Source organism: Acinonyx jubatus, chromosome A2 (assembly GCF_027475565.1).
Source record: "Acinonyx jubatus isolate Ajub_Pintada_27869175 chromosome A2, VMU_Ajub_asm_v1.0, whole genome shotgun sequence".
Classification (NCBI taxonomy): Eukaryota; Metazoa; Chordata; class Mammalia; order Carnivora; family Felidae; genus Acinonyx; species Acinonyx jubatus.
In genome coordinates this window covers 72,672,675-72,697,187 of record NC_069383.1, presented here as the reverse complement: position 1 = coordinate 72,697,187, position 24,513 = coordinate 72,672,675, and the positions used below count along the sequence as shown (strand labels likewise).

Here is a 24,513-nt window from a genome sequence, read left to right as displayed (position 1 = left end):
TTGTTTGGAGAAGCGGTTTAGCAAAATGGAATAACACTTAGATCAGGGATCTGGGACTAGGACATGGTAGGACTTTTCCTACCTAACCATGGAATTTGGGCAAGTTATTTAATCTCCTAGGCCTTTGTTTCTTATTCTACAAAATGTGGAAGATAAATCACTATTCTTCTTCCTATATTCTTTATTATATATACTTCATTTCTATTAATAAGTAAAAATAACCATTTTTGGTTTTAGCATTTAATGTCTCCTTTTTTTTCAGTTTAACCTTAATTACAAAGGGCCCTAGTCACTTCTGGAAAATAAACTAAATTGTATGTCCTGTAAATATTTGTCTGACGAAGCCTGTGACATGGTGTATGGATTTCTGGCATTGCAGGAAATGTGATTCAGCAATCAATGCATGGGGAGCCCCATGAGCACCTGTCCGACTAGAATGGGGAGTTGGTGAAAGAGGGGAGTTGGAATTATGAGGCATAGTAAAACTGGGATAAGTTATAGAAGGCTTTGAATGATGGATTTAGGAATTTGAAGTTCATCTTACATGCAATAGGGAGTCATCTTTTAAAAAAATTTTTTTTAATGTTTATTTATTTTTGAGAGAGAGAGAGACAGAGTGCAAGCAGGGGAGGGGCAGAGAGAGAGGGAGACATAGAATCCGAAGCAGGCTCCAGGCTCTGAGCTGCCAGCACAGAGCCTGACACAGGGCTTGAACCCAGGAACCGTGAGATCATGACCTGAGTTGAAGTCAGATGCTCAACCGACTGAGCTACCCAGGTACCCCAGGGAGTCATCTTATAATGGAGTGAAAGTTGTATCTTAGAAAGGTAATCTGACAGTTATGGGGATTAGTACGTAGTGGGGAGGAATGAAGCCGATATACCAGTTTAGAATCTTCCAAAGTTTTCAAAGTGTGAGATAATGAGGGTCTAATCTACCATGTTGACAGTGGGAAAGGAAAAGTTGACAAGGAATTAAAATCTGGGAAAGAAGGCAAAACAGGGCATGTTCCTGATAGATATGATGGATGAGGTAGAGACTAATACAAGATGTCTCCAAAATTTTAATTTGAGGAAACTGGAAGAAGGTCATTAACTGAAATAGAGAAGTTGGAAACGTTGCTATTGGAGGGAAGATCTTGAGCTTTGTTTTAGGCAATTTGAAGGGCAAATGATGGTGAGAAATGTTTAGTGGCATTGGTAGCTGGTAATGTCTTCTAATTAGGGAAGAAGCAAAGCTGTAAAGATTGACAAAATGGTGAAACAGCAGCATAGATACTGTATTTGGTTTAGCAGAAAAATATAGATGAAAGTTTTGTCTGAATAATTTTTGACCAGGTTATAATAAGATAACAGTTTAATATCATACAATCTTGTATCTGCATAGAAGACCTGTCTCCTGAACTCCAGACTTAGAGAGCCAATTGATGTCTTTGTGACATCAATTCTTGGATACCTAATATGTGTCTATAACTTATGTCCAAAACTGAACTCTTGGTCTCCTCCAAATTTGCTTTTCCCCATCTCACTTACTGGCAATTCCATCGTTTGATCAGGCCAAAAACATTGGAGTCAGCCTTGATTCCTCTCTGTCTCAAACTTCACATTCAACATACAACTCCTATGGCACTATTAGTTGCATGTTCAAGATATATCCAGATTCTTATTTACCACACTACGACTGTCCAAACTCCCATTATCTCTTGTCTGGATTACTGCAATAGCATTCAAACTGATCCCCCATAGGCCATCCTTATAACAGCCATATGTACTTTAACAACATGTGCCAGATCATGTCACTCATCTCAGCATTCTCCAATGGCTCTCTGTCTCACTAAGAGTAAAAGCCAAAGTCCTAATGACGTTCAGAACTCTATAGGATCTGGCCTCCTGTTACTTCTCTGACATCATCTCCTACTGTTCTCTTGGATCACTCTACTCTAGCCACCCTTATTTCCTGCTTTTTCTTTAATATGACAGCCATGTTCTAGCTTCAGGCCTTTAGACTTACTATACCCTCACTTATCCCCATGGCTCATTCTCTCATCTCTTTCAAATCTTTGCCCAAATACCTTCTCAGGGAATGGATGAATGAATGATGTGAATAGGTGCCATCAGGAGGCATCAGAGCACTAGTGCCACATGCCCTTCTAACAGAAGTCAACACATAATTACCTTTCAACATTTATTGAACACCTATTACATATAAAACAGATGTGTATGATTGGCCGGTGTTAGTGAAGGGAAACGTTGAACTAATCTTGTTGCTTTAGAAGGTTCTTGAACATATTTAGCACATACTGGAGCAAACAGCTGACTTCTGTAGTCACTGAGAGAGCAGTATCTATTAACAAGCAAATATCTTGTCAGATAACCTAGGGCTTCCACCTTCTAGGCAATCAGGATCTACAAACATAATCCTTCAATCCAGGCAGTAATGAAATCACTGCACGATTATAACACCTGGTTCTAGTCCCAGGTTGACTCTTAGCTTTGATGGGTGACTAAATTACTTCTCTTATTGGCTCAGTTCTTTTATTCTTATGATAAAATATCTGATCTCATCCATTGCCCAATTCAGGTTAAGGCAACAGGTTAGTATACACTCAGGTGTTACAACTGGCACATATATGTATGCATTGTGGAGTTTGAGAATACAAAGTCTTTTTTAAATGTAAGAATTTCTAAATTAGAGCTATTTAAAACTAGTCTTCAGGTTGTGGTAGACTTTAAAACTTTAATCTTTCCACTTTTAATCCTATTTTCACTAGCACCACTTCTGTGGTTGAACTCATAGCTTATTTTAGTTCACGCCTGCTAGTATTTGAGTCCACCCTAGCTCAAAACAAAGGAGAAACATGATCAGCCTGAGTTGTCAACCTGAGACATTAACATGTGTAGCTCACCTCAGAAATGCCTTTGAGGGTAAGACAGGCAGTCACAGATATTGACTCACATATATTAACAACCCTTCCAAAACTTCCAGGTAAGCCGAGGGAGAATCAGTAACTTGTTCAAGGTCATTCAAGCTAGAAAGTGTATACTGGCTTTTGTTCCCAACCCAGGTTCCAAAGCCGAGGTTCCTTTCAGGACATCATTGCTAAGAGGGAGATCCAAAGAGGAGTGGAAGGAGAATAAGCTATGGTTGGATACTTCTAAATGTGGTGGAGGGAACAAAGAAATCATAAAATCTATTTGGGGCGGCGTGTGAGGTGGGCCTTGAAGGATAAACCGGAGATTGGGCAGGCCGGTGTGGGGAAGAGCGAGGCGCTTTCAGCTAACGAAGTAATGAGAGCTGCTGGCCGATCTCCCAGTTCTTCGACTGGAGGAGGCGTTCTAGGTTGAAAAAATAACGTCCGGTGGGTCTTTTCTTCTCCCCCTACCCCAGTCTTTTCCTTTGGGGCTTTTCAACGGTCACCGACTTCACCGTTAGGCATATATTATTTTTATAACTTGAAAAATCTCCATGTTTTAAAAAAGCGACCACTGAGTCCCTTGCACAGTGGGTGGAGATCCCGCCAGACCCAGGCACACCCCCTCTCTCCCAGCTCCTTAGCCCGGCTGCCACCAGGGGAGCGTTTGTCCCCGGGGAAGGGCGCTCACCCCTGCGGTGGTTTTTGTCTCTGGGAGGCGGGGTCCGAGCAAGGGTTCTGGCAAGGGCAGTCCGGGCCTTGGCTCGCCAATCTGGCGGGGGCGGGGCGGCACGTGGGGCGGTGCCGCGGGCGCACCTGCCCGGCGCGGCTGGGCTCCCGGCGGCTGCGCGGACCGACGTCTTCCCTTCTCTATTTCCCCCTGCCTCCCGCCTCCCGCCTCCCGCCTCGCCGTGTGTTTACGTGGAGACGAAGATGGCGGCGACGGTGACGGCGTTGCCCGTGCGGCTGAGCACGGTCAGCCAGTGAGCTCGTAGACTGGTTCCAGTTTGGGCGGAGGGAGCGCCAGGCCCGGCCCTACTCCCTGGGACCGCGGAGCTTGCGGTCCCACCTCTGTCGGAATCGACCTTTCCTTTTTACCCCCGACCTTCCCTGTGTTCCCCCAGCCTTTTCTGCAGAGGCCATGGAGGACGAAGAGAGACAGAAGAAACTGGAAGCCGGCAAAGCTAAGGTAAGAGAGCCGGAGGCTGCTGGGCCCGTGGTGGGAGGCGGTGGCTGGAAAGGGGTGGGAGAGGGCCTGGGAAGCGGAGATCGCAGTCCCGGTTCGCTGCCCGGGAGGGAGGTGCCGCAGGATCTGAATTTTCCCCTTGCCTTCTTCTTTCCCTTTTCCAATTAAAAAAGCCTGGTATTACTACCTAGCAGAGGATACTTCCGTGATGATTGGGTAGTGTGTCTCCTTTCTTGTGAATGCCCAAATTAAGTTCCTTCCTTTACTGTATTGCTATAAGCTGGTATTTATTGCTTCTAAATCTCCAGCCTTTCAGTTTTAGGGAGTTCCCTGGGTAGTGCAGGCATTGTGCTTTTCAGGGTGGGGATTTAGAGCTTTTCTTTATTTGGTGGGGGATTTGTACGCTGATCATCAGCTTAGCTTTCTTTGGTGGCACGCTGGCACTCTTGGATATGTGATTGGCCTGTGACAGCTGCGTTAGCAGTGGCTTGAGTGTGCCACAAGTGCCAGCTGTGAAGTTCGCGTTAGGGGTGTTTTTAGAAGCGTAGCTTTGTATACTTGTGTTCGGAGGTCTTTGTCACGGCATGCGCTTTTGTATTGTGTGGAATGTTAATGCAATCTGTGAATGGAACTGCGGGAGACGAAAGGTTCCATATTATAAGCAACACCTATAGAATTCCTTCTTTAAATAATTGAATTGTTATCTATGTCTCTATGAGTCCCTATTTTATGTCTGTGTGAAAGAAAAAACGTAAAACAATACAAGACTATGCACAGGTACTATTTACTGGGCTTCGTGAAAAATTTAATATAGTCAAGATATAAATAAAATAGCATATTTCTTTTAAAAATTAAATATTCGAGTATATCTTCTAGCTGGCTTCAAAGGCCCCCTTCCTCCTTGTGACGACGTTACCTTTTATAGTTTATATTCTGTCTTATTAGAAATAATTGTTAGCAATCATACTTGGACCACAATTAAATTATAATATTAACTGTTTTTTCTGTCTTCCTCTCCTTTCCAACCTAAAAATAAAAGAAAGGGGATCCATGATTTCAGTAATCATTGAAGGGTCATACCATGGAGAGATGCCAAGTAGATGCTCAACACAAGTTTTTTAAATGAATATGCATATAAACCAGCTTCATATTTCTGAAATACATTTGGCTTTCCCATAAGTTTCTTCTAAGATCAAAGCTTAAGTGCTTTTATGTTACCAGGTAAATTATTACTTTAAAGTCTGTAAATGGAGGGAAGGGGGAATCATGACGTCTTCAGAAGCCCAAAGTTGCTTACATTTCTGCAACCTGAGGGTCTGAGCAAGCTCTGAATCCAAGAAGGTGGAGGTAAAATGTGTTTCTCCTTTGAAAGCATAGATATTCTAATTAGACATTTTTGTTACTTCAGAATTTGGATTCCCTGCCCCCAGAAGCATCTTTCCTAAAGGTATATATAAAGCAGTCTTACAAAACATTGTTTACTTTGGGCCATGCATATAATAATGGATTTATTTAAATTGATGTGGCCCCACCCCCAAAAATTCTGGTTTATTTGTATGTGTGTTTTGTCCTTCAAAACTCTGCGTATAGGTTAAAAATCTTTTTCTTTTAATAATCACTTTTATTGTAGAAGATTATCACCTCTAGAGTTGAGCCCAATTTTTCTAGTCAGAAATCTGTCAGATTTATAAGGCAAGATATGTTTGTTGGAACGTTAGCTGTATAATGTAGAAACACTGGAAACAACATTCATAGAGAATATTAGAATAAATTGTTTTTTCAGCCATATCATGTAAGTTCGGTGGAATATTATACAGCCATTAAGATTATGAAGACTGATAGAATATGGAAAATAGATTGAAAACAGCATCGTCAAAACTAGTGTGTATACATTATTTGTAGAAACTTGTGTGCTTTTAGATTAGTACTTAAAAACTTTGTATTGTAAAGTCATTTAGCAAACCTACATTGAACTCCTGTTTTATACCAAGAGTTGGAAATTTAGAGGTGGTGACAGTCTCTGTTCTCAGGTTGCTCACAGTTTAGTGGGAGAGACAGACATTGAGTAAGAACAATGAAAGAGAAGAACAGTAGGATTTTGGATGAATTTTTTCATTTGTAAAAGTGCGATAAATGTTGCTACCTTGTTTAAGACTACTTTACAAAAGAAGGTTCTTGATATTAATGCAGCCAGGCATGGTGCCTACTACATAGTGGGTTCTCAATAAATATTTGCCTAATGAATAAATGAGCAGAATAACCATGAGTCGTTCATAGTACTACTTTACTAGCAAGTTATAATTTAGTAACAGTAATCCAGAATTCCCTTAATTGGAAATTGTTATAGCTGGCCTCAGAAATCACTTAAAATGATCATTCCCAAAACTTATTTAGAAACTTGGTTTTCTAAATGGCTTGTTTATTCATTGGACTTAAATATTGTATTTGATAATACAGTAGTTTTATGAATCACAACTTCTGCATTTTTTTCTTAGTGTTTGGTAAGCTAGTCATTGAAAAATTTCCTTTTTGTATCTAGACTTTATAAATGATTATTTTTATGACTTGAGTATAGTATGCTTTATAAAATATTTTATAATAACCAAAATCTGCAATGGTAGAATAAATTCTGATATATGTAGCCATTAAAATAATACTAGGAAGACTTTGAGTTGGGAAAATGTCCACAAATAATGCCAGGTTAATAAAAATGTTACCATAAAAGATGTATGTACATATGTATATGTGAAGACACTTGAAAAAAATGCACTGAGATATAAATGATGGTTCTCTCTTGTGTGGTGGGTTATTGGCAATTTTGTTTTCTTTACACTTAGTATTTTCCAAATTGTCCACAATATATTTCTTTTAGGATTAGTAAAACATGTTTAAATGCCATTTTTAAATACAGTAAAAGCTTATCAAATACAATATAAGGAAGAACTTGTTATATTGTAGTACGGTTATTACAGAGAATAAAAAAATGAGGCACAGAATAAACTAGGTTTCCAAAGGACCCTCAGTTTGGTGTAGTCCTGCAACCTTAGTTCTTATTGTTGCTTGTATTACATATTTGGGAGCCTATAGTAGACTTGCACAGACTCCCTTTCTGTTTTGTAGTTCTTTTTTCTTTGCTGTGTATTCTCATTGCCGTGGTCACAGTCATCTTGCCTTGCTCCATCTGATCTACTTCTTCCCCTAATTTGCTATTTTAGATTTGCTGTGACTAGACAACCCAGTAAGTGAGTGTGATAGAATGGTTTATAAAAATCAAAATCAATGAAGCCCAGTTAGTGGGCTTTATGACAGTTCAGTTTTTCTACTACCTGTTGGTTTTTTTGGTTGCTCTTGGGTCCTCAGCTACTTCCTTGGTATTAATGTAGCAAGAAGCCGGACCCATGGAGATGTGAGACATTACTGCGTTATTAAGTAAATATTTTCACAGCTGGACTAACCCTATTTACCGGCTGCTAACAGGGATGGCACTACATAGGCTGTCCTTGTGTTAAACTACTTTAAGTGACTTCATTTTTTTTCCAAGTTAAATTATTTACACTGTTATATAAAGAAAGTATTGTAATGTTAGTGAACAAAATTAGAGGACAGTTGTGTATTTAATATTATTAATGTTATTACTCCTGTAAATTCACATTGGGTATACTTGACATTCTATCATGTAGCAGAATACAGTAAAACCAAAGTTTTGCTATTCAGCATTGTATGTAATTGGCATTATTTGGTGAATAATTATTATTGCTATTTTTTTTTTAATGTTTATTTTTGAGAGAGAGAGACAGTGCAAGCGGGAGAGGGGCAGTGCAAGCGGGAGAGGGAGACACAGAATCTGAAGCAGGCTCCAGGCTCTGAGCTGTCAGCATGGAGCCTGACGCAGGGCTTGAACTCACGAACCATGAGATCATGACCTGAGTCAAAGTCTGACCCTTAATCGACTAAGCTGCCCTGGCACCCTCATTTGGTGAATAATTATTAAAATTTTTGCCTCTTGCACTCAGTAAGTAGTAATTATATGATTTTTGTTTAATGAGCATTTTGAAGAGTAGTGCCAATTGTATGCAAAAAAGGACAGTGCTCTGTGCAAGCTGTATATTAGGTTATTGACAGCTAGACTTTTCAGTTACTACTTCCACTCTGATAGACAAAGTTACTTATGGTGTAAAATTGTTCTCTGCATATTTCAGATACACTGCTCCACTACTAAGAAAGTTGCTCTTCATCCTTGTTTCTTTAAAATTTTCTTTCTTTCTCTCTCTCTCTCTCTCTCTTTCTTTCTCTCTCTCTCTTTCTTTCTCTTTCTTTCTTTCTTTCTTTCTTTCTTTCTTTCTTTCTTTCTTTCTTTCTTTCCAATCATCATTTACTGTAACAGTTCATTGTGACTTAAAAACTAATTCATGACCTTCAGGCTTTGTTGAAAAACAAAATATCATTTTTAGGTTACGAGCCTTAAGAGGGATAATACAGAGAAAAGAATGAGTAGAATAAGCTTCTTAAAACGTATATTGAAGAAAGGTTTCTAAGGCAAATCCAAGAAATGTCAGGAATCAGATCAGATGAAAGATCCAACGAAGAGAGATTTAACAAGCAGGTCCCTCGTGTCAGTGAAACTGAAAGCTGAATGAGAACATGGAAGAGAGGAAGTGAAAAAGATAGGATATATCCAAGTGATTAGAATATCACTTGCCCAATAGACAAGATTGGACAGAAATTATTTTTACTAAACAAAAACTTTTAATACATAAAGGTTGTAGGAAGAGCTAAACGATGTCTCTAAAATATCTCTTATAGGCCTACTGATTACTGAAATGTAAACAAATTTCTAGTATGGAACTAGAAAAAGTTCTCATGGTAAATTATTAAACATTAGATGATAAGGAACATTATTTATATTTCTTTAAGACACCACTAAAATTGAAATTAGTCATTTCATTGGTTAGCATCTCTTTTAAAACTTTAATTTGGAAAAGCTTCAGAATTTTAAAAAGTTTATTTATAGAGGCTGTTTTGCATGTGGGGACTATATGTATGGGAATTTATAATACTGCTACTTGGCATACTAGAAAAGGCAGTAGGACTTTAGAGACATTTATTTGCTTATTTGTTCAGCTGACATTTTTGAACGCCTACAGTTGCGACTATGGACTTTTACTTAGCAAGCATTATTTAAATTATCACAAATTGTGTACTTTATGATCTTTGAGAATAATCCTGTTGCAGGACATGAATCTCAACAGGTGTTGTGAAGAATAAGTGAGATAGTGATTGAGAACTTTTTGAGTTCTCATGCTAGATACAAAGAAGCTGTGATTTTTTAAAATTGAGATGAAATTCACATAACAAAAATTAACCATCCTAAAACAATTCAGTGGCATTTAGTAAGTACACAGTTTGTAACCACCAGTTCCATGTAGTTCCAAAACATTTTTATCATTCCACAATAAAACCTTGTACCCATTAAGCTGAAACTCTCATTCCCTCCTTTTACCAGTCCTCAGCAACTACCAATCTGCTTTCTGTTTCTGTGTGTACCTATTCCAGATATTTCATATAAATGCACTCCTATAATGTTTGACCCTTATAGTCTGGCTTTTTTCACTTGGTATAATATTTTCAAGGTTCATCTGTGTTGTAGTATGCATCAGTATCTCAGTTCCCTTTTATGGCTGAATATTCCATTTTATGTAGCATTTACTACATGTTGCTTATTCATCCATTGATGGGCATTTGAGTTGTTGCCGCCATTTGGCTATTACGAATAGTACTGTGATGAGCATTCATATATAAGCATTTGAGTACCTGTTTTCATTTCTCTTGAGTATATACCTAGGAATGGAATTACTGGATCTTAAATTAATTCTGTGTTTTTTTAAGGAATTGCCAAAGTGGTTTTCCAAGTCAGCTGTACCATTTTACATATCTGCCAGCAGTGTATGAGGGTTCTGATTTCTCCATATACTCACCAACGTTTGTTTTCTGTTTTGTTTTTTTAAATGTTTATTCTGAGGGAGAGAGAACATGGGTGGGGGAGAGGCAGAGAAAGAGAATTCCACACAGGCTCCCCACTGTCAGCACAGAGCCTGATGTGAGACTCGATCTCTGGAACTGTGATATCATTACCTGAAATGAGCTGAAATCAAGAGTCAGACACCTAACCAACTAAGCCAGCCAGGCCTCCCTGTTCTCTATTTAATTATAGCCATTCTAGTGGTGGGAGGTGGTATCTCATTTGTTTTGATTTGTGATTTTCTTCCTAATGATTGAGGATGTTGAGCATCTTTTCATGTACTTTTTGGCCGTTTGGCTCTCTTTTTTGGAGAAATGTCTATTCTAAAGTCCTTTGCTTATCTTTTAATTAAGTTGTTGCCAATTGTTATATAATATTGTATGCATTTTTTTCTGCATACAGAGAATGAGAATACATGTGCTTGGGCAGACAGTAGAGGGGCAGAGAGAGACATACATTTCAGTAGGATCATCTTCCATCTTTTGCTTGTTTGTTTATTTATTTTGAGAGAGAAAGTATGAGTAGGGGAGGGACAGAGAGAGAAAGAGGGAGAATCCCAAGCAGGCTCCACACTGTCAGCTTGGAGCCCGATGTGGGGCTTGAACCCTTGAACCTTGAGATCATGACCTGAGCCAAAGTTGGATGCTTAATCGACTGGACACCTTGGTGTCCCCATCTTGCCTTTTTTTTTTAAGCCCTTAAAAAATTTAAACTTAAAAAAGTTTTAAAGCAATTTAAACTGTTGCTTCCTTTGAATATTAGGTTCTTGGTGAGTTGATTAGAGTGTGATGCTAAAGTTTGATTTCTGTGTGGGCAGTGAGTCATCCCATTCCCCGGCCAGCTGTTTTACAAGTGCATGCAGTTGGTCCAAGGGGCACCTGTTGGGTTTTTGGCTTGATCCTTACCAATCCATTTTTGCTGTGGGAACAAAATAACCCAATCTTGTTTAGTAACAAAAGGGTCTGTCATTTTCATATGTGAACACACTTGATCTGTACCAGTATTTCACTAATATATTTCCCTTTTACTATTAGTGTTTTTGTGATAGTAGTCATCAAAATATATTTAGGGTACTTAATGTGATCTTGTATGCTGCATAGAGTTTAGGTTGATTTGCACATGGATTTGACTCCATTAATTGTTCCAGAAGTTTTTATATGTTATTTATTTATTTTTTGCCTAGGTTATTTATTTAAATCTATAGATTATTTTGTACCATGAGAAATTCCTTTATCCTTTTTGTTCATGAACAGTATAGTGTTTGTTTTAAGTTGACATCAGGGTTATGATTGTTATTGTGGTATATACTGTTCACTTAGATTTTTATGTGGTCTGAATGTTTTTCTGTCTTTTTTCCCCCTTTGAAGAGATCATTTCTTAAAGCCCCAAAGTTACTATTTCGACTAGTAAAAACTACACTAAACTTTAGTATTTAAAATCCTAATCTGTAAAAATTTGAATTTGTAAATTGTACTGATTGAATATGTTCTCTGATTTACAGTTCTCTGAAAAACAGGATATAAAATCTAGAATCATTTTCCCTTTCTTTTTTCCCCCCTTTTTTTGGATAGTGAACACACTACAAAATTCCTTGTTCACTAAGAATCATTTATTGTGGTCTTTGGGATTAAGCTGTATGTATTCCTCAGAAGTCTCACTTTTATTCAAGTTGATATTGCCTTATTGTTTTCCGAGGGAAGAAGATATAGTTAGGGACCAATCATAACTACAAATATTTGTTGTCCATATTTATCAAGAATCAAATTTAACATATGAAAGTATGTGAAGGAGATGCAGGGGATTGCGATGGACTTAGGGCAGTGGTCCCATTTAATTAGCACATCATTTATGGTCTGTTGACTGTGCATATGTATGTTGATTTCGTAAGTCAAATAAATGAGTACATACTCTAAAGGACAAGGTATTAGAAAATGTGTAAAAACTGCAGTATCTGCTGGAAGTTTATATATGAAATAATGGGTTTTGGCTAAAAATTATAGAAACTATTTTCTATTCATAGACAACTTAAGAATACTGGAAATATTTGTAGGTAAAGGATTTTACATTTTCCCAACTAATATTTAAATTTTAATTTGTGTAAATTCCTTTTGTAATGAAAATATTTCTCTAAGCCTTTTTACTCAGTGACTTCCCTTTAATAAGAGAGCTCACTTTTCCACTTCAACCAATAGCACTTATAAAGTTTGAAAAGAAGAGAATAATTCAGGATATATATATATATGTGTGTGTGTGTGTATGTATGTGGGTTTTTTTAGTTGAGAAGAGCATATATTAAACTTTTTTTTTAAGTTTATTTTTTGAAAGAGACTGAGACAGTGTGAGTGGGGGAGGGGCAGAGAGAGACTCTCAAGCAGACTGCACTGTCAGAGGCAGGGCGAACGCGTGAAACTGTGAGGTCATGACCTGAGCCGAAACCAAGAGGCCAGCACTTAACCGGCTGAGCCACCCAGTCGCCCCAAGAAGAATACATAATTTTAAAATTCGAAGGATAAAATCCAGTATAAGTCATTTTAAAAGGACTCAGGGTTTTAATCTTAGGACAGAAGAGTCTATATAAAGTATTTTTTTCCTTTAGGATTTGAATTTAAACTTAAAAAATTTTTTTTAAGTTTATTTATTTTTGAGAGAGAGAGCACGCAACCAGGGGAGGAGTAGAGAGAAAGGGAGAGAGAATCCCAGCAGGCTCCATGCAGTCAGCACAGAGCCTGACTTGGGGGCTTGGTCCCATGAACTGTGAGATCATGACCTCAGCTGAAATCAAGAGTTGGAGGCCCAACCAACTGAGCCACCCAGACACCCCAGAATTTAAACTTTTTCGATGCTCTACAGTTCTTTTGTATCTCATGTGCCATCATATTTATGAGGCCTAGTAGTTTATATCTATTCAGAAAGCATCAGTTGAAAACTAAGATCCTCTGAAGTATTCTGGGATTATTTTCCTATGTCCTGCAAACCCATAACCCAATCCTGTTTATTGTTTTTTATTTTTTATTCAAAATCTGTCTCATACTTAGCCTTTTTCTTCCCATTCTAACACCATTCAATCAGTACCCAGTAAAACCAGGCCCACTTTACCTCACTTCCCTGGCACTCTCCTTTACCTTTCAGATCCAAATAGTCCCCATATTCTGCTGGTTTTACCTTCTAAATATTTCTTGTGTTATCCCCACTTCTGTTCTTCATTATCTCTCACTTGGACAATGGGAAGGTTGACAGTGGAAGAAAGAATATAAATTCAGTAATAATAATAGCTACTAATTATTGAGCACTAATGCTAGTAGACATTATGCTAAGGATTTTATATTTATTACCTCATTTAATACTTACAGCTGTTCTAAGAGCTGTGGATAATGTTGCTATTCCTATTTTACAGGTGGGAAAACTCAAGAGGTTAAGTCATTTGCACAAAGTCATAGTGGCAGAGCAAGGATTGATACCCAGTCTGACCCAAGAAATTTTGTCCTTAACTTCAACCTTACATGTGCTTTTAAGTCTTTTTTTTTTTTTAAATTAATTAATTTATTTTGAGAGAGAGAGAGAGAGAGAGAGCCAGCCATGCACCAGGGGAGAGGAGCAGGAGGAGCAGCAGAAAGAAGGAGAGAGAATCCCAAACAGGCTCTGTGCAATCAGCACAGAGCCTGATGTGGGCTTGATCTCACAAACCTGTGAGATCATGACCTGAGCTGAAATCAGTAGATGGGTACTTAACCGACTGAGCCACCCAGGTGTCCTGGTAATTGTTTGTTGTGAAGGATAAGGAAGATGTTATCATCTGAATGTTTGTGTACCTCCCCAAATTCATATGTTGAGATCCTAACCCCTTTGTTGGTAGTATTAGGAGGCGGGGCCTTTGGGAAGTGATTAGGTCATGAGGGCAGAGCTAAGAGGGCAGAGAGAATAGGAGAGTTTGAGTGAAATGGGTGTCTGAGAGGGGCATCTGAGTGGCTCAGTCGGGTAAGCCTCTGACTTGAGCTCAGGTCATGATCTTGCTGTCTGTGAGTTTGAGTCCCGCAAAGAGCTCTGTGCTGACAGTTCACAGCCTGGAGCCTGCTTCAGATTCTGTGTCTTCCCCTCTCTCTGCCCCTCCCCCACTCACGCTCTCTCAAAACTGAATAAACATTACAAAAAGAAAGAGATAGGGAATGTGGGCATGTTTGGAGGGAAAGAGCTATTTGAGTAAGATGAAGGTAAGTTTTGTTTTGGATATGTTGAGTTGGAGGTGCCTATTGGGCATCCTAGAGGAATGGTCCAGTGTAAAATTGAATGTGTCTGCAGCTTCAAGACAGAAGCCCATGCTAGAGATAAATATTTGGTTTGAAGATACTCGCTGGCACTCTGGGAATGAGGGTTTCACTCAGGAAGAAGACTAATGCAGACTGAGTTGAATCCTGTGGAAGCACCCATGTTTAAAAGGCAAGTGAAGAAGTATCTGCACAGGACACTGAGACACAAACTGTTCACAAAGCTAGGAGTTGATGATGTCTGTGAAATGGAGAAGACAGAGTTTTAAGTAAGGAGGAGTAACTAGTCAAAAATAAGCAATCAAGTGTAATGGAGACTTCATTGAAAAGTGACCTTTAACTCTAGCAGCAATTGGTCAGATTGGGAAATGTAGAATTCAGATTGGGAAATGAATGGGAATCAGGTGGTATATGCTAACTAACTATTCAATATATTTACTGTGAAAAGCAGTATAATTGTAGTCGTTATGAGCTTGGACTAGACCAGACCATCTGGGATCAAATTATGGCTCTGCCATTTTTTAGCTTTGTGAATTTAGGCAAGTTACTTAACTTCTCTGTGCCCCTGCTCCCATCTGGAAAGTGAGAATAAAGAATAGTACCAGCCTTGGGCTTCAGCTAATATATATAAAGCTCTTAGAGTATTGTCAAATTATGAAAAGTGTTTGAGAAGTATTTTAGCTATCATCATCCTCTTCATGTTGGAGCCTGGAGGGTCAAGCTATATAGCAGAAAATTAGATTCAAGACATAGGCGGGGACCAGCTAATGAGACACCATACGTGTTATTTAAAATAGTGTGGATTTTATCCTAAAAGTAGCAAACACTGTTAAAAGAATGTATAGGTAGTATGTTTAAGCTCTGAAGAGATTATTCCTTTCCAAAAACTATATCCCCTAGTCAGTTAGGTATGTTGCCACCAGGTGGCAGTTCTGTTATTGTTATACCGATGGAGCAGTAAAACCATTTTTTTTTTAAATATAAAATATTGACTTGATTAACATAGCTAAATGTAAATGCCCTAATTCTAGTAGGGCTTTTTTATTCTCAAAAACCTGAGGTGTTATGTAAGTGAAGGAGAGAAAGTAGAGGGTTATTTTAAAGATAGATTTCAAAGGAAGGTAAATGAAGTATAGTTGGGCTTCATGGGAAACTGAAAAGGCATTTGGAACCAGTGCTGTTCTCTACATCATCTCTTATCTTTCACGGTACTCCTTTTGCAAGTCAGCTTCCTTTGCCTGTACACTAGTTTACACGTGACCAAAAATTATAGGATGAGTCATCAAGTCTTTCTATTTAATGAGGTTGTTTTTCACTATATACACTTTTAAAAAAAAGAAGGGGAGAGAACATTAAGGAGTGTAAGCATATTTCTTTATAGAATAAGTATCTAGCCTAGTGGTTCCCAAACTTTGCTGCACAACAGAAGCACCTGGGAAACTCCAAACAGTTTTGAATCCTAGGTCACACTCCATCCCCAAATCAGAATATCTAGGCTGGGAGCCAGGACTCACTATTTTTTAAAGATCCTCAGTATGCAGTAAAGTTTCAGTTCCAGAAGCATCGCCACTTTGTGTGATCTGCAACATTGAGTGATTATACATCATGTCCTCTCTCATAAGTCAGTTACTTTCCTTGGTGTGCAACTGAGGACGTAGCAGAACTGGCTGTGTTGGATACAGAGAAAAATATTTCAGTCTGTAATGTTACTAGTAGGTTTATCATGTAAATTGTACTTTATGGTTAATTTTCAGGGATATTTATAGATTTCTATGATTATCATATCATACACTGATTTTAGAATCCTTCATGTAAGATGCATCTTCCCTCTGTTACCTTTCTGGACATCTTTCTTACCTCCTTGTTCCCTAATTCCAGAAGAATAGAATAGACCTCCCTCTTTTCTCCTCAAACTAGAGTGTGAGGAGAGGCAGGAGTGTCACAGATGGTAGGAGCTATGAGCATTGGCTAATTTCCTCAGAAGGAAATTCTGCATACTTTAAAAATACCTAAATTAATTATGTTTCACCTACAAAAGAATAAATATAAAATGTATAGGTAAGATAAATTATTTAAAAAACTACTTTTATACTTACACATCACCCAGCTTAAGAAATATGTACATTCAAATACATTTGAAACTCTTCCCCCTCGCATAATCTAATCTCACCCCTGTCCCACCTCAGGTAACCACAATTCTGAATTTTATTGTTGCCTTGCTTTTCTCGATCGTTTATGTATACATAAACGATTTATTCATTCTGTTTTTTAAATTAATGGTATGTTGCAAGCAGTCTTTAGTGATTTGCTTTATGTTCAATGTTAACACAGAGAGTGTTCTTCCCTACATACGATATTCTATTATAGGAATTTGCCTTAGTATCAGTGAGCATTTGGGTTGTTCCCAGTTTGTTTTTTTAACTACTGTTGCTGCTCTGTTAACTTTTGTCCATCTTCTGATGCCCAGCACGTGCCAAGGGCCCTGATGTGTGCAGAGATTGTGATCCCAAGATCTGTCAGTACTTGGGGAGTAGTGACTGTGTTGGGGAATGTGACAGGAAGAGGAACTGAAGCCAAAAGCAATATTTGTAATATTTGTGTGTTTATTACATATCTCATTACATCACAGAAATGATCTCTGACAGATGTCCTTCAGAGCTGTTGATGAACACTGGATACCTGATGGGATGGGCCATGAACCAACCAGATGTAGCAGTTCTTCTATTATTAAGTTGACTAGATTAGTTCTTCTTTTATTATCAAATTGATAATTCCTGCAAAAAGAACATACATGTATCAGAATAGTAGCCTCTAACCTGTGGCTTATAAATGAAACCTCAAGTGATAAACTGGCATGTGTTTATGTTGCTGAGAGAAATAGTATATTACAGGTATACCTTGATTTAAGAATTCTCCTTTGTAAAAACTGTATACTTCTTTCATTTATTTTTAAAAGAGATTAAACTTCATAATAGAGAGAGACTGGATAAGATCAGGGCAAAGTGCCATTCTCTCACTGTTCATTGTTAATAACTGAGGTGATATTGAGAAGAAGCAGAGGTAGATGGTGAGTGAACAGTGAAGGTGTAATGACCCGTCAGTGTTGTCAGTCGTGCTTATGAGGAGGTGTGGTAACAGTGTCTGGAGAGGCTGATGAAAGTGGCTAGGTCCCAGGACAGCTTATTCCTGGAGCTCTGCCTTCTTTCTGCTTTTTTGGGGTGAGATTTGTGGTAGGTGTATAGTTGTATTATATCCTTTTAAAAACAAGTGATATTAGGGGTGCCTGGGTGGCTCTGTCTGTTAAGCATCGAACTCTTGGTTTCGGTTCAGGTGAGTTTGAGCCCTGCATCAGACTCTGTGCTGACAGTGTGGAGCCTGCTTGGGACTCTCTCTCTCTCTCCCTCTCCCTCTCTGCCCTTCCCCTGCTTGAGCAAGCTGTCTCTCTCAAAATAAATAAATAAACCCTAAAAAAAAAAAAAAAAAGGTGGTATTAAATCGGTTAGTGAATATTCTTTACAGATCTGTGGGGGAGGAAGACAAAGATCTTTCAAAGAAGAAAACAATCACCCATAGTCTGAACCCACAAGTAATCACTCTTAGTTTGTTGATTCTTGGTTTCTTTGTATATTTTTAAATTTAACTTGTATCATACTCTTTATGCAATTCTGGCTTCTTTTCCCCTGACTTTATCTTGAGAGCATTTTCTCACGTTAAAAATTTTTTGAAAACATTTTTGACAGTTAACATAATTTACAGTGTATGATTATGCAATAATGTAACCATGGACCAGATATATAATCTTTTTTTAATAATTTTATTTATTTTAAATAATCTCTGCACCCAGTGTTCAGCTCAAACTCATGACCCCGTGATCAAGAGTTGCATGCTCTTCTGACTGAGCCAGTTGGGCACCCCATCTGTTTATTTAATTTTTTTTTTTTTTAATCTGTGAGAGAATGAGTGCAAGTGGGGGAGGGGCAGAGAGAGAGGGAGACGGAGGATCCAAAGCGGGTTCAACACAGGGCTCAAACTCAACGTACTGTGAAACTATGACCTGAGCCAAAGTCAGATGCTCAACAGACTGAGCCACCCAGGTACCCCAACTGCATCTTTTTTTTTTTTTAAGGGAACTGTGCAGATATTCTGAAGTTCAGAGGAATAATGCCTAAAATTGTTGCTTAGTGTACCTCTTTTTTTTTTTAAGTTTATTTATTTATTTTGAGAGAGAGCATGCATGAGCTAGAGAGGGGCAGAGAGAGGGGGTGGGGGGAGAGAGAGTCCCAGGCAGGCTCCACACTGTCAGCACAGAGCCCAGTGTGGGGCTTAAACTCCTAAACCATGAGATTGACCTGAGCAGAAATCAAGAGTCAGACGCCTAACTGACTGAGCCACCCAGGTGCCCAGTGGTGCCTCTTTTTTAATCATTCTTTTTTGTTCAACAAATACTTATTGAGCAGCTATGTGCAGGGGCATCTGGGTGGCTCAGTAGGTTAAGCAGCCGACTCTTGGTTTCAGCTCAGGTCATGATTTCACAGTTCATGAATTCAAACCCTGCTTTGGGCTCTGTGCTGATAGTGCAGTGCCTGTTTGGGATTCTCTCTCTCTCACCCTCTCTCTGCCCCTCCTGCTCACTTGCACGTTTTCTTGCTCTCTCTCTCTCTCTCAAAAAATAAGCTAAACAAACAAAAAGAACCTCTGTGAAGGCACTCTTCTAGACTTACAGTATTATGTGGGCTTTGATTTTGATTAAAAATCCCTGCCTTCCTGGAGCTTATCATCTAGTTACCTGTTCAGAAATAAGTTGACCGCATAATCAGTAACATGAGCCTAAAACAGTATTTTGATAATTTTATGTACTTAGAGGAGATCTGTTCTAAACACTAAGGTCATTCTACTTTTTATTCCGTATATATCATCTTTTTTCATTTGGGATCATTTAGTAATAGATACTGTCTATTGTATTGTTTTTTCAGTGTTTTTTTAAGCTTTTATAATGTAAAATTTTAGTTTTTCCTCCTTTATAATTGAGAGTAGGAAGAGGAAAAATGATAGGGAACAATTGAAAAAAATTTTTCAGTAGAGCCCTTAAAACTAGAAGAAACCTTCAAAGATCCTTCTAATCTACCTCTTCATTGTGCAGTTGAAGGTACTGAGTTCTGCTGAGGTCAAGTGGCTTGTCCAGCATCACAAAGCTAGCTTATTAGAACCTCTTTAGATACAGTGGTCCAGTACTCTATTGTATGTAATCCATATACTTTTATGAAACTTTTTGTTTTTGGTCATTAGGGAAATGCATTTTAAAGTGTATTTGTTTTTGAGAGAGACCGAGACAGCGTGAGCTGGGGAGGGTTAGAGAGAGAGAGAGTGAGAGTGAGAGAGAGAGAGAGAGAGAGAGAGAGAGAGAGAGAATCCCAAGCAGGCTCCACGCCATCAGCACAGAGCCCTCTGTGAGGCTCGAACTCACGAAACCGTGAGATCATGACCTGAGCCAAAACCAAGAGTCAGATGTTTAACCGACTGAGCCACCCAGGCACCCCTGAAACATGACTTTCATTCAACAAATGTTTGTGCCTACTATGTGCCATACAATGAAATGTGTTAAAATGTGCAAAATTAAGGTGATTCCTTAGACTGCAGAATCTGTTTTCTTCTCAGACATGGTGTTCCAAAACTAATAAAAAAAATCTACATTGAATGAGATTATAGTATATAAATAAGACTGGGGACTTAACAAATATAAAGTTCTGAGGTCTTTTCCATATCTGATATGTTGGGGGCTATTTGGCACTGTTATTTGGAAAATATGCTTCAGAGCATCCTTAAAATGTTGCTTTTGTCTTCTTTGCTTTTCAGTTGCCCTACATACAAATTGTCTTTGGGTCAACTGTTGTAATCTTCTTTTTGTTTCCATAGTTAGGCCCCTGGAGTTTTGTTGTAATAGTTTGTACAGCATTCTTGTGCAACATTCATTAAGGAATATTAAAAAGGTTTAAAGGCAGCACTGACAAGTACCAATAGTCACCGTAATTAGAATTAATTAGGATTTCTTAAATTTTCTACAGCAAAAATAGAAAATGGCTCAACTTACAGCTGTTTTTGGAAACTGGAGAGACTAGATAACATTCAAGAAATATTTTATAGTGTTCTCTTTGGGTGTGTGTGTGTTGTTTTGGGTGTGTTTTTCTCCCAGTCTTGTCAAAAACGTGTTTGTTGGTTTGGTGATTTCGTATATTCATGCCTTTAAATTTAGCATTCTGGGATTTAAAGTATAATGACAAACGAGGGAGGAAAAGGAACTCAGAATGCATGGAATATAAATTGGCATCATGGAAAAACTACTGGATTTGGAGTCAGGTGTTCTTGTTCTCTTTTGCCACTTAACTGATTATGATCTTAGGCAAGTAATGCCTATTTGTCTTTAAATCTCAGCTTCCACATTCTTTTTTTCTAGTTGATATTCCCTGACCTCTCCCTACATCCGTGACCATATTAGGTCTTTCCATCATAGGCTTTCTTTAGTACCTGTACTTTTTTTCAGAGTGCTTTTTATCTCTTGAAATGATATATTTCTGTGTTTATATATATTCTTCCTACCTTGATTAGAATTCATAGCAGTACTGTTTGTATCTATTTGATTCATTACTACCTGCTCTGCCTTTAGCACAGTGGTGGATACATGATAGGCAGTCAATAAATATTTTTTAAATAAATGAACTACTTAATACCTGTCATACGCTGAGTAATTTCGTTCACAGATATAAAATTCCACAACCACACCTCTTACAGAAAGCCTTCTTTGAGGAAATCAGGATATGAGAGGCTCCTGTACCATCTCTTTAAAGATGTATATGTGGGAGTACTTTTGTTCATGAAATTTTACACAAACTTTTGTTTCTTACAACTCAGTGAAGTAATGGGCTGGCCTTGACTAAAAGATCATACTAGTAGGACTATATATTTTGATTCATGTCTAGCACCGTGCCTAGCACATGATAAACACTCAATGAATACTCAGTAAACAAATATTACAATTAGTAGTTTTTTTGAACTGCCATTATAAAAACTTGACATGTTTTTATACCACATTTTTTAAGTTTCTTGTTTTATTGAGAATGATTACTTATAAATATTGAACTTAAGGAATAAATTATCAGTCATTTTTGTTTACTTATTTATTCATGTTCTAATTAAAGTAAGATACTTGCTTGAGATCTGAATTCGTTTTGAAAGACAAGTGTATGTGGACATAATATCTTTCCAGTAAATCTTGCAACTATTTCTGTGCCTACATATGTTAACATTTTTATAATTGGCTTCCAAATGACAAACACAGATGGCTGTAGTCTGAAGTTTCAGCATGTTTTAGAATAAATGTTTTCCCAGTAATTTAAAGTGTATCATTTCAATATCAGATGATTAGCTAATTGAGTAGAGTTTCTGATTTTTGCTTATCTGCTAGCTTGCCACTTTACAGATTTAAAATAAAAATAGCTTAAATAGCTATAAGAAATTAGATTTATGGTATGATCTTATTCCCTCTCACATTTTTGTGAAACAGAGCTCTTGCTGAAAAACAGTTGTGGGTTTTATTTATTTTTAAAACTCAAAGTATAATTAACATACAGTATTATATTAGTGTCAGGTGTACAATATAACAATTCAGCAATTCTATATATTTCTCTGTGCTCATCAGGATAAGTGTACTCTCAGTCACCTGTCTCCCTAGCCACCTCCCCTCTACAATTTCTTCTCTGTATTTAACAATCTGTCTCTTTTCTATTTGTTTTCTTATTATTTTTTAAATGTTTGTTTAAATGTTTTTTAAATGTTTGTTTATTTTGAGAGAGAGAGTGTGCACAGGGGGGAGGGGAAGAGAGAGGAAGAGTGAGACAAGCCCAAGCAGGCTCTGCGCTGTAAGTGCAGGGCCCAATGTGGGGCTTGAACTCATGAACCTGAAATAAAGAGTTGGATGCTTAACCAGCTGAGCCTCCAGGTGCCCCTGTTTTGTTTTGTTTTTTTTTTTAATTCCACATGAGTGAAATTTATGGTATTTGTCTTTCTCAATCTTATTTCACTTAATATAGTGCCCAGGAGGTCCACCCACATTATCTCAAATGGCACAGCCTCATTTTTTATGGCTGTGTAATATTCCATTGTATATATGTGCCACATCTTTCTTGTCCATTTGTCTATCAGTGGACTCTTAGGTTGCTTCCGTATCTTGGCTATTGTAAATAATGCTGCAATAAACATAGGGGTGTATATATCTTTTCAAATTACTGTTTTTATTTCCTTTAGGTAAGTATCCAGTAGTGGGAGTACTGGATCATATGGTAATTCTATTTTTAATTTTTTGAGGTACCTCCATTCTGTTTTCCACAGTGGCTGCATCAATATGCATTTTCAGCAGCAGTGCACAAAGGTTTTCATTTTCTCCACATCCTTGCCAACACTTGTTGTTTCTTGTGTTTTTGATTTTAGCCATTCTGACAGGAGTAAAGTGATATCCTATTGTTGTTTGATTTGCATTTTCCTGATTATTAGTGATGTTGAGTATATTTTCATGCATCTGTTAGCCATGTATATGTCTTCTTTGGAGAAATGTCTCTTCATATCCTCTGTTCATTTTTAGTCAGATTGTTTTTTTGGTGTTGAGTTGTATAAGTTCTTTATACATTTTCATGAAACAGAACTCTTGCTAAAAAGCTATTGTGGGCATTATTTTTGAGAATTAATTTTGTCTTGTTTTTTGCCTGATGGAGGAAGAGATGGAAAGAGGGATGATTTTGTGTTTTAAATCATTTAATTGCTAATTTTATTTCTAAGACCATGGAACTTTTTTATATAGTAGAATTAGATATGCCTATTATGTCATCTTAACTGTCTGGTTCTGTGGATCAGTGCTTAAAATGATTGTTTAGTGGTGACTTTTTGTAAAAGATAAATTATCTTTTTTTTCACTCAACGTGTATTTTTTGAGTACTCTTCTAGACTTTGAATATATAGCTGTGAGGAGAACAAAAGTCCTTACCCTCATGCAGTTTACCTTCTGATTAATTGTTCTGAAAATATAGTATGACTTCATATTATCAGTAAAAGACCCAAAACAGTGTCTTAGTAATTTTATGTTCTTAGAAGTGATTTGTTCTGAACACCTAATAGAACCATTCTACTTTTTAAACAAAAAATTTATTTAAGTAACCACTATCCCCTATGTGGGGCTCGAAATCTCAACCCTGAGATCTAGAGTCATGTGCTCCTCCAGCTGTGCTAGCCAGGCACCCCAAGATCCATTTTACTTTTAATCCATATCTGTCCATTAATAACTTTTGCATTTGGGTTCATTTAGCATTGGATACTGTTGTCTCAGAGGTGTTTCTTAAAAAATAAAAGTTTTTTATAATGCAGTTTTAGTTTTCTCCTTTGTACATAGAAATAAATATTAAATATAAGGGTGCCTGGGTGGCTCAGGTCATGATATCACGGTTTATGGGTTCAAGCCCCACGTCGGGTTCTGCTGACAGCTCAGAGCCTGGAGCCTGCTTCGGATTCTGTGTCTCCCTCTTTCTCTGCCCCTCCCCTGCACGCACTCAAAAATAAACATTAAAAATTTTTAAAATATTATAAGTTATATGTGTGTGTGTGTGTATATATATGTGTATATATATGTATATAAAACAAATGGGAATTTCAAACAAAATTCTTCATCTGTGTCTTTATATCTTCTTCTGGGTATATTTTCTAACACAACATGGAATTTTAAGAAGTTTCTGAAGTTGAACTTAAATATTAAAAATGTCATTATTAACATTTTTCTTAGTTTTGTGCTCTCTGCGGGATCTTTTTAAAATGTGCCTAGACTTTGATTCTATTTACAGATAATATATAATAGTGTTTCAGTTCGTTTATTTTTAATGGAGGATTTGCTATCCTCCAAAGTAGTTTAAATGCATTCCAGCAGCTTACTAATGTACAAATAGAGGCAACTGGTCTTGCATCTGTTCCTTAAGCAGGCATGAAGTAGGAAAACAGGCTAGTTGCTAAATAACTGGGGAAAAAATTTTTTTAATGTGATCTATTTTTACATTCTACAAAGTCAGTGATTGATATTTCCGATTTATGAATTAGACATATT

At 37.6% G+C, this 24,513-nt stretch overlaps 1 protein-coding gene across 7 annotated transcripts in view; it reads left to right on the top strand.

Annotated features, from left to right (window-relative positions):
- Positions 1-3,966: 3,966 nt before the first annotated feature.
- The window catches only part of AKAP9 (A-kinase anchoring protein 9), a 151,834-nt gene continuing 131,287 nt past the window's right edge, over positions 3,967-24,513 (top strand). For all 7 annotated transcript variants that reach the window (XM_027071866.2, XM_053218467.1, XM_027071869.2 and 4 more), the window contains exon 1: positions 3,967-4,100. In XM_027071866.2, the coding sequence (XP_026927667.2) occupies positions 4,053-4,100 (48 nt within the window). In that variant the 5' untranslated portion in view covers positions 3,967-4,052. The remainder of the gene's footprint in view (positions 4,101-24,513) is intronic.